General features: G+C 48.4%; 1 protein-coding gene across 2 annotated transcripts in view; it reads left to right on the top strand.

The window, feature by feature from the left end:
- PCDH19 (protocadherin 19) overlaps positions 1-15,093 on the top strand; it is a 57,271-nt gene that overhangs the window by 26,256 nt on the left and 15,922 nt on the right. The window contains exons 3-4 of one of the 2 annotated variants that reach the window (XM_053955679.1): positions 1,776-1,834; positions 5,801-5,970. In XM_053955679.1, coding sequence (XP_053811654.1) covers positions 1,776-1,834; positions 5,801-5,970 — 229 coding nt within the window. Of the gene's footprint in view, positions 1-1,775; positions 1,835-5,797; positions 5,971-15,093 lie in introns of both variants that reach the window. The other variant, XM_053955678.1, reaches the window with a different exon arrangement.

Raw genomic sequence — 15,093 nt, 5'->3', positions numbered from 1 at the left:
TGGCATCCACCCCCCTTGGCATGGCAGCAGCGGGGCTGACGGACAAGCACCGCGTCAGGTGTGTGGTGTTCAGGTTCTGGGTATTGTGTGCTCTGGAAATACGTGTGTGTCTGCCTGCTCCTGCGTCCTCAGCGCCAAAGTCATCCGACAGGACCACGGATGCAGGAGCTGCAGGGACCAGTAGTTTGTGCAGTAAATCTCCAGCGTGAGTCTCCAGCAGTAATTACTGTGTGGAAGTAATAACGGAGCTGTGCTGAGTGCTAGGCCAACTCCCCCGGCTCGCTGCTCCTCGCGTGTTTCTCTCTGGGAGGTTCCTGTTTGGTAAATTACATATTGTGCTGTATTTCAGAAAAGGTTACACTTAACCAAGGCTGCCTCTGCTTTATTACCTTGGCAGAGCCGTGTAACCTCTGCCGGGGTACGATTGGATTTCACATTCGCCTCTGCTGCAGTGGCCCCGCTCCCTGCATCCTGCCATTGTGATTACGTTAGCAGCAGACTCTGCTTTCCTTTATTTATTGAGACATTAAAGATGCATGCATTTATTTTTACCATGTTCATAATTGCCATAAAAACAGGCCATAGTATCCCCGAGCGGCTCTTCGGGGAGGAGAGCAACCGCGGGGCTGGGGCGAGGAGGAGCGTGGCAGAGAGAAGGCAGGACAGGGCTGGGGGGCAGGTGGATGTTCCTTTTCTGTCCTGGGAGGATGCTGCTGTTGTCCTCGAGGAAGGGGAGCAGAGCAAAGCCTGCTCCTTCTGCTGCTCAGGAGGCAAGGAGCACCACAGGGCTAGGGCTGGTGCTGGTGGGAGCCCAGGTGGGATCCCTGCGGGTCTGGGGGCACTCAGGGTGGATGGACAGGTGGACTGGAGTGCCTGACTTGTACAAGATCCTGCATCCTCAGGGGTCCCTGAAGTGCAGGAGGGATCCTGGCCAGGCTGTGCAGATCCCACCATGTTCCACCATGCATTTCCCATCACGTCCTACCATGCACCTGCCACGGCATCCCACCGCACGGCTCCCACCACGTGCCCCCCGATGGCTCCCACCACGGCCTCGTGGCTTTCCCTCTGCTCTCTCCCCTACCTTCTGGTTGCTTTTTTTGGTTCCTTACCTGCTGCCAGCACCAGAGCCCCGGGGCTGTGTAATCTGAGGTTAAAAGACTGCATTTGAAGAGCAGAAGGAGTTAGTGGGTTTTGCTTGCAAGTAACAACTCCTCTGACTTTTCTTCCCTTCCTTTACTCCCCTCTAACTTTTAAGCATGCCACCCATTGTTTGCTTTTTTATTAATAACAGAGCCCGCTGTCTCTGCAAATGAAATGATGTAAAACAAAGAAAAGTGCCTGCATTAAATTCTCTGGCAGGGGATTACCTTGCTGGCATTTACATATCTGTGCAATAAATATTTTAACATGTTAATTATACACTAATAAGAAAAATACCTTTTGAACTTTCAGTCAAATTGACACACACAGAACTGAGTCCATCAGGGAATTAAAAGCAATTAGTTTTGTAACAGAGCACAGTCACATTGTTTCTTCTCTGCAAATTGTCCTGTGGTCACCAGCCAGCCTTTTTTTTTGGTGAAAGTTGGTGGAAAGACTGACAGGTACTGGAGTTTTCCGTGCCTGTCTCTGTCCTGCTTGCAGGGGTTAGTGCCATCATGGGATGCTCCTTCCCTCTTGAAAGGTTTCATCCTGGCCCTGCAAGCCTGGCTCTTCCCAGTCATGGAGAAATCAGACTTGTAACCATCTCCGTTTTCTTTTCCTCCTTCCAGACTGAAAACTACTCCTTTGATTCCAACTACGTGAACAGCAGAGCTCATTTAATAAAAAGGTACGTAGGCTTGCTTGAGGGGCTTGCTTTGCCCAGCCAGATCCCAAGGGTTTAATGTTCTTTCATACTGCCTTATATACTACTTGCTTATTTTAATATGCAAAACTTTTTAAGAGTAATCATTTGATTTTGAAACAGTACTTGCTTACCATTAAGTCCCATTGCTCATGGTTTGCAGTAAAGGAAATATTTTTTTCCTTCTCTTTGGCTTCCTCATGCTGGGAAGGTGCAGTAAGTGAGGTAGAGTGCTGTTACCCTGACAACTTTCAAATTCTGAGAGTTTATTCCATTTGAATGCACAGGAATAAAAGGATAGATTTGGGTGGTGAGCTCTCCCTGCCATGTGAGGCGGGGAAAATTAAAAAAAACCACAAGTTGTCTGGGGGCAGGTAATTGGGTTGGATGCAGTGATGGTTCTAGCTCACTGTTTTAGTTTGAATACCAAGGCAAACAGCGCTTGGCTAGGCTGATTTTTTTTTCCATGAGTAAAAGGAAACAATCAGTTCAACTGCAACCTGGCAGTTACCCTTTGGGTGAAATAGTGCTATCCTCAGAGCCTGGCAGTGCTGAGGGATTGTGTCTGGGGATTTCACCCAGCTGAGCCCTGCTGGGCTGTGTTAGCCCGCAGGTGAGCATCGCCCCAGGGGCAGGAGGCTGGGCTTGTGCTGCCTCCCTCCCAGGAAGGGCACTGACACAGCGTGGTCACTGCTCCTCACTGGGCTGCAGGGCCAGCTCCCTGCTCAGCAGGAGGGTGCAGGATGGGGCCAGCAGCTCCTTGCCCACCTCCCTCCTCTCCCCAGGGCCTGGGGAGCAAGCCGTGCCCGTGCCTGTGCCCGTGCCCAGCACGGCTGTGCTCGGTGACTCTGCAGAAGCCATCACTGAACCAAGGGTTTTACAGAGAGCAGAAGCTGGCCCTGAACTGTTGAGATCTGATCTGAGCAGTAGAAATATCCAATTATCTGCCTGGCTGAGATCCCATTTGTTTATATCTTAGAAACCTGAGCAGTGAGGGAGCTGCGAGCGCGGGTTCAGCTGGCGGAGGGCAGGTGTATTTGCCTGCGTGGCCCGTGGTGTTTAATGATGCTAATGTGGCTGTGAGAGTTGGCTGGCCTGTGCCACGCTGCTCCTCGCCAGAGAGTCTTCAGGCACACCCAAATCTATTAATCTTTCCTCGTTCCCACCTAAGATAAAGGCAAACAGCGCTCCCGCCTGCCGCAGCGGGGCTTACTCCGAGGCTGTATTGTTTGGGAAATGCTGCTGCCGCCGATTCCCCCAGACCTGCCCATCCTTTAGAGAAGTGTCAGCCGTGGAAACACATTGAGTGGCTGCTGCATTATGGTCTGGCTCACTGCAGGCAAGATAAATGCCTTGTAACATGGGTTGCCTGCGCATTACGAACAGCAGCTCCGTGTAGGACAGCGGTTCCCCTTGCTTCCTACCTTTGTCTTGCATCTTAAGTACAACGGGTGCCAGGAATGCTGTGCAGACATCTGAGAACAGAAAATATTTTCTGTAACATACTGTGGCATCATTTTCATCCTTTGCCTTTATGGAGATGTTGTAGCTCTGCTATCTTTGGTGAGTGAATCTTCTCAAATCCAGCACTTAATTAATCTATTTGTACTTTTCCTGTGTTGTCTGCCTGCCTCTCTTGCTCATCTACACTCACACAAATGAATTGTAGATTTGTAGTGCTTTCTTAACTTAAAAATCTTTGATGTCTCCTGGAATCAAAGTCAGCGGCTTCAATAGGGACATCTTTATTTAAAAGGTAATGTTTGAAGGTTTACCAATTTATATGTATTTCAGAGCTCCCCCCTCGTGTGCTTTTGCAGAGCATTAGATGGTAGGTGGTCTGCTTGGTTTCCTTGGAGACACAAAAGGGCTTTTCAAAGTAATGAAAATCGCCAGCTCTTTGGGGCTTTGAAGCCCAGGCCGTGTCTTTCGCTGACGTTTCTCACCAAATCAGCCAGAGAGAAAGTTTGGAGAAGTGGGTGCAGCTGGGTCCTCCCAGTGAGTGAGGTTTTCCCGTGCCACGGCTGGGCGTGGAAGGAGCACAGGGTGGCTGTGCCACCTGGGGCAGGTGTGCCTCGAGGTGCCCCTGCAGCACCCCAGGGTCCTGGGGCATGGCCCCTCCCAGGGTGTTGGGGTCCCAAATGCAGCTCTTCATAGAGTCACAGGATGGTTGGGACCTTAAAAGATGATCCAGTTCCAGCCTCCTGCCATAGGCAGGGACACCTCCCACTGTCCCAGGCTGCTCCAAGCCCATCCAGCCTGGCCTTGGGCACTGCCAGGGATCCAGGGGCAGCCACAGCTGCTCTGGGCACCCTGTGCCAGGGCCTGCCCACCCTTACAAGGTAGAATTTCTTTCTAATATTTAAATATCACCTCTCTTCTTCCAGTTTAAAACCATTCTTCCTTGTCCTGCCTGTGTAAAAAGTCACTCTCTCTCTTTTTTGTATGTCCTATCACTATTTGCCCATGTAAAAAAGTTACTCCTTTTTATAAGTCCCCTTTAGGAACTGGAAGGGGCTCTAAGGTCTTCCCACAATGTTGTCCAGGATGAGCAATCCCAGCTCTCTCAGCCTGTCTTCATAGGAGCTGCCCTTCCTCCACCCCTCTGGCCTGGGGGCTGCATTCCATGGGGTGTTGGGGCTGCTCAGCCCCTGGGGGAAATCTGGGAGCAGCTCAGTCCTTGGTCCTTCCAGCAGTGGCTGTGCTTGCAGAGGCTGTCAAGGATGTTTGACTGTGTATCAGATTTCCTTAAAACTGCATGAACTTGGACCCAGAATCACTGGTTTATTTTTAAAAATAAGAATACATCATTGTGATTAAAAGACATTCCTGTTTCCAGGAAGACTTTTGTTTTTAAGCTTGAAGTGATTAGGATTTGGCTTATAACCTAAAAAAAAACAGGGTTTAGATCTTGTGTAACTTCAGTATGAGGTAGTGCAACTTGGGAGAGCCAAGTTGTAGAAACAGCTAATTTAATGTATATTCTTAAAATTTTATTTCAACTCCTGCTTCACTCTGAGCTTCTGTAAGACCCAGGGCAGCCTGAGGGTACCCACAGGCTGACAGCAGAGCCAGGGGCAGGAGCAGCCTGCAGGGTGGTGCAGGCTGGACGCTGTGCTTTGGGGTGCTGATTTATTAAAGAAATATGGATATTGATCTAGCACCAATATCCAACTGTGACGGACAAAAACTCTCTCACAGTTTAAAGTTAGAACGTGTATGTTCATTGCGGCGCCGGGCAGCGTGCGGGACAGCTCCCAAATCCACACTGCACCTTTCCAATGATTGCAGAGTCCTTTTATCCACACCAGAATTGAATACCCAAAATACAAATACATATTCATCGTTTTGGTCCATCCCATTCCTCGCTTCCTATGCTAATCATTCCAAAAGCTATTAAGCATGTGTAGTTTGTTCCTTGAAATGGGTCGGTGGTCCCTTTCATGGGGAGGGGTCCCAAAATGAGAAAGTAAATGAAGTCATCCTCATTCTGACCTTTCTACCTTTTCAATGCAAATATGACAAATGAACCTTGGTAGAACTCCCATTCCCTGTCTTCAATTGGTTTCAGAGCAGAGGAGGCCCACAATTGTCTCATGTTCCTAAAAGCTGTTTGTCAGTTTCTATATTCTTCATTATAAACCCAGCTAACTAAACATTGTGTCGACAAGCAATCAGTTATTAGTTAACTACTAACTCTTAACTTCATCAAGGCATACTCATTTATTTTAATTAACTCTAGTAAGGCTTATCTCTAACTAAAATCTTAGCTCCTCTAAAATCTCTAAATCTCTTTAAGTTTGTGTTTCAGTGCAGAGGTGCCGGTCAGGGAGCGTCCCCCCCCTCAGCCCCTGCCCCAGCTCCCCATGCCTGGGCAGTGTCACTGGGTGCTGTGGAGGTCGGGGGCCGCCCTGTCCCACCCAGTAAGTGACAGCTGTGTTTCCCCAGCAGCTCCACGTTCAAGGACTTGGAGGGGAACAGTCTGAAGGACAGCGGCCATGAGGAGAGCGACCAGACGGACAGCGAGCATGACGTGCAGCGGGGCCTCTACTGCGACACGGCCGTCAACGATGTGCTCAACACCAGCGTCCCCTCCATGGGGTCCCAGGGCCCCGAGCAAGGTGAGCCACTGCTGTGCCCTGGGGGGTGCCCACTGCCCCCACACGGCCCGTCCGGGGGCTCTGGTGCTGCCCTGGTGGGTGTGCAGGAAGGATGCTTAGTGCTCGCTGGGGATAGCGCCGTACGTCGTCAGAGCGCGGGGTAGAGGTCAATTAATCTTCACGCCACGCCTGTCAGGTAAAGGGGCAGCTGGGATTGTCCTCTACTCACAGGCAGAAAACCCAGGGCCCTGAGCAGGTGCCTGACGGTGAGGGAGCGCTGGAGTTGGGATTAGGGCAGGAATTAGAGGCGCTGTGCCCAGGGCTGGTCCCTGCCCGCCTCTCCTCCAGAGCACCAGTGGTGTGTGCCCTTCCCAGCGCTCCCATCCCAGCTCCAGAGCTCGCTCAGCAGCTTTCCCAAAGGTCAGCAGAGCATGTGGGCAATTAGTCAGCCATCCCACAGGGGATTAGCTCAGGCCAGTGGGCGAGGGTTTGCGTCTTTTCACCTGCATAGGTGGCAGCTTTCAGCTCTTATCGTCCCCATGTGCAGGGATGAAGTCCTGCTCTGAAATCAGACTGGTATTAGCTAGAGGAAGGAAGTCAGAGGAGTTCAGCTGAGCCCAAGTGTCGTTTGTACTTGGGCATGAATGTCGCTTTTAATGTCTGAGGGATGCAAACATCCTATGCAAACACCCTGTCTTTTTCAATTAAGAAGCCTGAGTGCAGTTTGGTGCTCCGGCGCGGGGGAGCCTCGGGGCACTTGGCTATATCTTGAGATAAGCTGTAGCTGAGGCTCAACTGGAAGCCCCACTGCTAAAAGACTTAAGGATATGAAAACAAAATGCTGTGATTATGAACTGGTCTTCAGCTGTTTAATTCAATTCATGGTAAACATCATTGAAAGCCTTTGTTTTGCTGTCATAAAAGAGTCAAACAGGGGAGAGAGAGTTCTTGCCATCTGCGCCACCGAGTGTGGGATTTTTCTGGAGAGAATCTGATCTCTGTATTAATTCTTGATAGAGTCTGTTAAATGGCCATAGTTAACCCTGTAAGACTCCACGAGGAGGGGAACACAGAGGTCACCTACACATTCCACGCTGCCAGCCGCACTAATTGGAGAGGGATGGCATCCGCAGCGATAATGTATTTCCAGACAACCCTACTGTGGCCAAAGATGAAAAAAAATTAAGCATTTATATAACTGTACAGTGGCAGTTTAATTCTCTGCAGACCAGCACCGTGTCAGAGAATGCAGGCTGATAGCTATCATTTATTATTCTTCTATTACAAAGAAATGCTTTTTCATTTCGATCAGGAGAGGCTTTCCTAAGATGCATTTGTAGTAAGGGATGACTGTAGAAGCAAAAATGTTCATAATTGATTCCCATCCTGGTGAATGGTCTGAGCAACATCTGTTAATTTTTTGTCACATTTCTTCAGCAAAAAAACCCAATCTCAGTGGGCTGCAGATAGGGTTTTACAGGGATTACATTTCTGATAAGTCTGCGTGCTGGCTCTGATAACAATGCAAATAAGTTAAAGAGGCTGAGTTGGAGGCGCAGCTCATCGGAGGAGTCAGATGGAAGTAAATATGGTTCAGTCCACTGTAGCATGGACTCCTCACTGCATGGCAAATACACCCCAAAAATGAGGTGTATTTCCAGAAGGTGACTTCTGAAGGCAGCCTGTCTGTGTCCTGGTCTTGCAATGGCCCAGGGGCTTGGTGCTCCTGGGTCTGGTTTATTTTTGGGAGGAAAGCAGCCTGGAAGTGCTGCACTGACATCCAGCTGCACCTGCAGGCAGGTGTGCTGCAATCAGCTCTCTTGTCCTGCAGGAATCCCACTGTCTTGTGTGGAAGAGCTCGGGGTAACCCTGTGAGGTTATTGGGGTGCTGGTGGAGCAATGAGAGGAGCAGCACAGGTGGGGAAGTGAGTGGTTACTGTCACAGAAGCAGAAAAAAAGGGTTAAAGAGAGTGTTGCTTGAGCTGATTTGTCAAACAGGAACTGCAGAAAATAATCAGGAAAATCAAGATGCTGAGATGATGGTGATAACAGCAGTTCCCACATGATTAAAGAGATGGTTTTGGCTTGGTAATTTTTACCTGATTTTGGGGCAGAGTGGCAGGGTGGAGAGGAAACACCAGAAATTCATTGACAAGGATGTGCAGGACTGTTGGCTGACTACTGCTCCAAACACACAGTCCTTGCCTGGAGAGCAGCCTGGCAGCTCATGTACCCGTGCTTTGCTTTCGCTTGTTGTCCCTGCCCCAGCTGCATCTCATGTAATCCCAGAGAAATGGGGTGGGGGAGTTGTTGTTGGAGTTTGTTCGTTGATGGAAATGATCTCCTGGCTGGGAGCCTGGTGTGGTTCCCCCGTGGCCAGTCTCTGCTGGGCTTGCACCTCAGCTTGAGGCACCACGAGTCCTTCCTGAGTGGCCAGCTCTCAGACTGTGTCCCAACAAGTTGTGAGTCTTTATCTGCTCGGTGGGTAACCCTGGATGTGCCCAGGCAGACACTGGCTGGCAGAAGTCCTTGTAGCTGGGTGGTAGAGGATGATGCCTCTGTGGTGGCTCAGGGTGGTCAGTGTGGACCTGTCTGGCCTGCCTTTGCCTACTGAGGTGCTGCATTTCCTGCAGAGGGAGGAAGGCTTGGATGGATCCAAGCTCCTTTGTCTTCTTAAACCAGTGGCACCAGTAGTGAGTACTCTGGCGTTGGAGCCCCAGGGAGAGCTGCTGGTGTTTCACTTTCCTGGTGCCACTCTTGGGTGGGAGTGACACCAGCTGCCAGTCCTGCTGGCAGGAGCCCTTTCTCCTCCTTTGGAAATGACCTAGATTTACAGAGAAATGGCAAACCATAGCATGGAGAGTGTTGAGCTTTAGTGGGTAGCAGCAGGTCATCAGAAATCCTGCCTGGAGCTCAGCCACATTGCGTATTTTGGGAGCAGGACTTCTGCCCAGTCCCTCTTTACCTCAGGATCTTAATTATTGATTATAAATTCATCTGATGAAAAGATGGCTTTAATTGCTCTAATATGTACCCAATTTGGAGTTCATTATAGCCCAGGATTGTTTTCCTTCCCTTGCTAATTGACACCAAATGGGATGCAGAGGAAGGCGGGCACTGGTGCTGTTCCACCTTCAGCGATTGCCTGGCTGCCTGTAATTGTTTGTTTATTTGTGGAGGTGCTAAGTGCTGCTGGAAGTTTGTATGTGCTCTCTTCCTAAGCAGTCCTCAGCTGAACCTCCAGACGGATTTCTCTGGGAGAGGGGCATTTTCCAGCGGCTGCTGGATCTCAGCGATGTTTTGGGATGGCTGGAGAAGTCTGCTGGAGGATGGGATTAAATCCTGGCGTCCCCTTTGTGCCTTGGCCTATTTCCCTGCAAGATGGGGTGGATTTCCTCCGTGTCCTGGCGTGCCCGTGGCTCGAAGTGCAGCGCTGGGGGCAGCCCTGATTTCCAGGAGCAGCTGAAGAGTGGTGTTGCAGGCAGGAGCCCAGCAGCACGCTGCCCCTGAGGATGGTGGTGTGGGGTGAGGCATTGGCAGGAGCTCTGCCGTGGGGTTGGGAGCTCCTGACACCTCTTTCCCCCCCAGCAGCACGGGGAGAGCTCAGCGTGAAATGTTTTCCAACACTGCAGACTGTGGTGGTGGTTTTCCCTGGAAATGGCAGCACGGACCAGATGTTCACAGGGTAATTGAAAATTCCATTTTATCAGAAAGCGTTTGCTGTCAAAAAGTTTTATCTTTACTTCAACAAAGAGGCTGATTAGATCCCTCAGGACCTGAATTAGCATCTTTGAGGCTGGATACTCTGTTTTGTGATTCAGGTAGTTACTCCTCCCTTGGTTTTCCTCATACTGGTGCTTTTTTCTTTAAATCCCCTTGCCCTCTTCCAGTCACAGTGTTTGTGCAGGTTTGGCTTGTTTTCTTTGTGTGGATGTGCACAAGCACCTAGATATGCTTAAATGTATTCTACTGCCTTTTTCACCTTGCCTTGAGCGAGAGCCATTCTCATACTCTCTAAGTCATCATGGGAGCTCTTGCCAGCATAGAAATCAGAAAGGAGATATTTCCAATATAAGTTTTTAATGTTAGAAGCAACAGATTTCACACTTACCTTAATTCCCCGTGCTGGCCAGTATTTTAGCCATCAATTACAGAAAGAAAATAATTGGTCCAATGAAGCAGTGATTCACTATTTAAGATAAAAATAGAAAATATGAAAATAATAAGTACATGGTAATCATAAAATGGCAGTGTTTATGGCACCACAGCCATAAAATAGTGAAAAAGATTTAAAATCAAAATGAGAGGGTTTTAAGCAATGTCAGTAATGAATCTCTACAGAGAATTGCTTCTAAAAGCATCACTTCCACTTTTCTGGTGCCAGATCAGCAGTAAAGGTTCACGTGAAATGTCATCTGGAAAGACCTGATCCCGCATACATTTCCACATCTGTGTAACTTTGCTCACAGGGGGGATTTAACTGTGTCTGAGTCCCATAAACTCCAGCAGGTTGAAGGGTTCTTTGAATAGAAATGGGTTATATTTAAATAGTTATGTTAAGTCTTCTTTATACTATCACACAGTATAGAAATAAGATTTGGATGCAAAGGAGAAGTGGGCCTGTGATAGTCACTGAAACTTTTCTTGCTGGTTGCATCCCAAATTATTCAGATGTATCATCATTTAGGGGATCAGGTTTTATCTGGAATATTCCAATTGGTTCTTATGCTCATCTCCTTAGTATCTGGGTGTATTTCAGTTGTGAATTGAGAACATGACTAATGGTATTAACTGGAGGCAAACACAGGTATTAGAAACTGTTGATTTTTTGTAAGCTGATTTCCAGCAGTCGTTCTACCTACAGCCCCCTTTCACTCTGCAGAAAAGCCTTTCTGTAGAGCTGCAAGTACATAAAGACCTAAGTGACATATTCTAGGGCTTTGGAGGCTGCATTTCCCTGGAAGTTTCTACAAATTAATAAAAGTACCTAATTTCTTGTGTTCATACATGCAGCACGAGACATAAAGTATAACATTCAAATGTGAGTGACAGCACATCCCTTAAGATGGATGAATGCTGTAAGCTTTCTTTACAGGGCAGTGTCAATTACTGCAGCTCCTCTGATTTCTGTGTTATTGCATGGCTCTGGTAAAGCAGCCTCAGTGAGCTCCTGCAGTGGCCAGCCTGGAGGGAGCAATCAGCTTCTCACAGTCCTCTGAAAGCCCCCAGAAGGATTTTTCTGACCAGTGGGTAAGCTGGTCTTTGGGAAGAGGAGTTGATTGTCTTATCATTCCCACACTTTTAGATGATTGCATGTTGAGCATCTAAGCCAGCTCCGTGTGGAGGTTACTGATGCTTTTGTCCACGCTCTCTCCATCCTCCCCAAGCTCCTGCTGGCATTTCCTAACCAGGATTGTGGAGGGGCATAATATCTTTTGTTGGACCATTGAATGTAACTCAGCTCCTTCTTCAGAGGGCGATGTGGACAGGCAGACCTGGCCAGAGGGACAGGTGGCCCCACCTTTGAGCTCAGCTGCCTTCACCTCCACACTGAGCAGAGCAGGGCACTTCAGGAGGTTTATTGTGTGCATGGACTTGCTGGTTGGCACGGGCAGATCCCTTGTGCTGCTCTCCCTTAGTGCTTCTCCCTTAGCTGGGAGAAGTCCTTGCTGGGAAGTGCTGGGGGGCAGGGGTGACACTGAAATCATCTTTGTAGCAATACGTGAAGCCAAGCCCTCTTTGCAGCAGCAGAACTAAATAACAAACAGATGTGCAACCTCCTTTGTTTGCACAGGAAGCATTTTCCTGTATCCCACATTCCTGGCACTCTTCCTTCAGCTTTCAGGTTCCTTCAAAGGTAGTTCTTGTGGAGTCTTCATCACTGAAGTTACTCCATTCAGGGTCACAGGAGTTATAACCTTTAGATCCTCAAGTCTTCTCCCTCCTAAGCACAGAGAACACTCAGCAGATGTGAACATTTTGGCAACTTGGAGAGGAAAACTAAAACTTGAATCCATGCCCTGTTGTGTAGGTTTGTAATGGATGAATGAACAGCCCCGAAATTTGGAAAGTTTCTACTGTTTTATTGTACTTTTTAATGAGATTTTGTCAAATCCAGTCATTGCTTACCCATATATTTACTGGGTGACTGGAGAGCAATTTATAGGAGATATGAAGAAGAGGTGTTTCAGATTAGAGAATTTCAGCTTCTATTTCTGCTTGGTTTTGTTAACTGTTCCTAAACTCCAGCCCAAGGAGAACCTTTGCAGAGAAGATCTTTGTCTCAGGGTTCAGCTGAAGATGGGGTGGCTCTAACCCTGCCTCTTCCAAAGCCTCCATTTCCAGAGCTGCTACCCAATACTTGGATTTTAAGATATTTTAAGATAAATAAACAGTTCAGGCAAGCTTGCAGCCTCCTTTTGCCTTACAAACAAGTCAAAAAAAGGCTCACATGGCCTCTTTTCCCCCTCTGCCAGTAACTTCTAAGGAAACCTTTAACACTTTCCTTCTCACAGCTGTTAAGCCTGGCAAAGTGGTCAAGGTAATGGCCATCAGATTTAACAGTGGGGAAGGTGTATGAATAAAACCAAACCTTCTGCTAACCCAGCAAGCCAGCACTTCCCAATCTCCTCCTGTAATCAATCTACATCGTTAATGACTCTGAAAGCAGACTGAACTGCTGGGGCTGGCACCGGGAAACTTGCATTACAAACTAACCATCTCTTATTAACCTTTCGGTGTTTCCTTCACAGCACTAATTAGAGCCAAATAAAACTACTGTTTGTGAAACTCCTAAGTTAAAATATAATTTTCAGAGGAAATATGGTAAACTCCAGAGCTCCTGTTTTCTTGGCCTTTCTTTTTAATTATGATAGGGGATGGCTGTTACTTGTTTAACAGAGGCTTACATGATTAATGCTGCAATGTTACTGTAATTAAAACTGCAAAAAAAGATGTGATTGGGACCTGTATAATTTACAGACATCTCGGCATTCTGGTGGCAGAGCTGCTCTGTTGCAAAGACGAATCATAAAAATTTATTCTAATTAAAATTGCCAGATTGACTAAACAACAGGTGACTTATATAACTTGAGCGACTTGCACTTGGGGTGAGAAATCATCCGAAATCAGTGAATTATACAAAGCTGCCTATTATTCTGCTAAATGGGAAAGTGTGTGCTTACCATGGCAACCCGCATCAATTTTGCAGCCTCTGGAAAATACAGGGCCCTTTATTAAAGGAATAATCAGCAGAAGCAGCGTGGTGACCCCTGGCTCTGCGGGGGCAGGGACACGGCCTGGGGGCTCCGGGGCAGCCCCCTGGGCACAGGTGGGTGCCAGCAGGTGAAACCCTGCCAGGGTACACGGGGAGGGGGTTCAGGTGTGAGCCAGCATCTCCAGAGGGGCTGCCACGAGTTTGGGTGCCTGTTGTTTTTCCCTCCAAAACGTGGTGCAGTTACGTTTCTATGTGTGGTAACGATAAATCATTTGGACCTCTGTTAATTAGGCTGCACGCTGCAGAGAGCTGTAGGGCAGGGACTGTGTCTCCCCTGGGTGCAGGGGAAGGAGCCCACCCATCTCCAAAATACAGAGATGTGGGTGAGTGTCTGAGCTGCTCCAGTTCCTGCAGATATCTGCTGGAGGGAGACACACCACTGGGTTTGCATGCAGGTTGTTTTACTAAATGATCTATGTAATAATATATAAGTCAAAACTCTGTAATAATTGGCACCAAACAGCAAAGAGAACTCACAGCTTTTATCTGTCTTGAGGGAAGTGTTGCCACTCAGAACTCGGGAGTGCTATATTTTATTTCTCTTATAGCATATATCAATGTAAGACTAGATAGTTTTAAATGGGTCACAGAATTTTTAAGAAGTTTGGCAGCCTTTCCTCCCGGTGCACGCAGGTACGTGGGGAGTGGGTGGGCTGGGGAGCAGGAGCATGGGGCTGTGCCAGGCTCTGGCTGGGTGTGTGTTGCCTTTGCACAGTCATTTCCCCTTCCATCCTGCATTTAACCCCTGTGTCTGTTTGGAAAATTAAATTCTTTATAGCAAGTGTTATTACAGATCTGTGTTAGTCACGATGTGTATAATCACAGGAACATAAGGTGGCCCCTATTTTTGCTGAGTATCTGTAATGGCAGTGATCAGTTTCCCCACTCTCAGCATTAGCTCTCTTAGTGCTTTTATTTTTCAGCAGAAACCCCTTTTTGTTCCATTTTCCTTATTGTATTTCACCCTTTTTCAAGTGTGAAGAACAACTAGCTTTGTAACTGGCTTCACTGGCTACCAGCAGCACGCTGTGTTTCATTACCAACATCCACAGCTGGCTGGGGGGCTGGCACATGGCAGCAGGTGGCAGGTGGTCTCCTCTGTGTCACCTCACCTTTGGGCAGTGACAGTCACACCTGGGGCAGGGCAGTGGAGCTGGGTTGAGACGGGTCAGGCTCGAGGTCTGGGTGTCATAAATAGGGGGACATCTGGGCGTGTGGAATGACTGGTTGTAGTGAAGCCAGAGCTTTATCCCAAAGAAATCCTGGGTTAGCATCAGTCCCTGCAGGAAAAGGAGTTTAAATTGAACTGCAGGGAAAGAAAAAAAGATGAAAAACCCCCTCTCTGAATTGAAGCAATAGGAAATGAAAACTGCTGAGACATACTGTCATGTGGGTAGTGGTGCTACCAACCTTGTGCTGCAGTAATTACCTCTTTGCATGCAATTTGTGCTCAGCTACGACTGATTTCCCACATCATCCGGTGCCCAGGCTATATTCAATCAGTCCCAGCTGGAGTAAACCTATCTTGGATGGTTTGGTGAGATTTCACCACAGATGCTACCTTGCGTGCCGGGGAAGCGCCGCGGGGCTGGAGGTGTGGGGACAGTCACAGCAGGGTCCCTCCGGCCAGGGACGTGGGCTGCCACGTCCTGTGGGGTGCTGAGGACCTGCAGCTGGCGGGGGTGAAAGGTGAGGAGCTTCTGGCACTTCCTAGGGAGAAGCCTTGGCTCTGCCGGGTGCGTGCTGGAGGGGGAGCAGGCTTTGTGGCTGTTCTGCAATTTTCATGTGAAAAACGAAAGAGTGAAGAGCGTCGGTCGGAAATTTTCATGAGAAGCCAAGGGAGGTGGGTGTCCTCATCTCCTGCAAAC

This window comes from Vidua chalybeata, chromosome 14 (assembly GCF_026979565.1).
Source record: "Vidua chalybeata isolate OUT-0048 chromosome 14, bVidCha1 merged haplotype, whole genome shotgun sequence".
Lineage (NCBI taxonomy): Eukaryota > Metazoa > Chordata > Aves > Passeriformes > Viduidae > Vidua > Vidua chalybeata.
The sequence above is the reverse complement of the archived record's forward strand: the minus strand, read 5'-3'. Positions and strand labels throughout refer to the sequence as shown.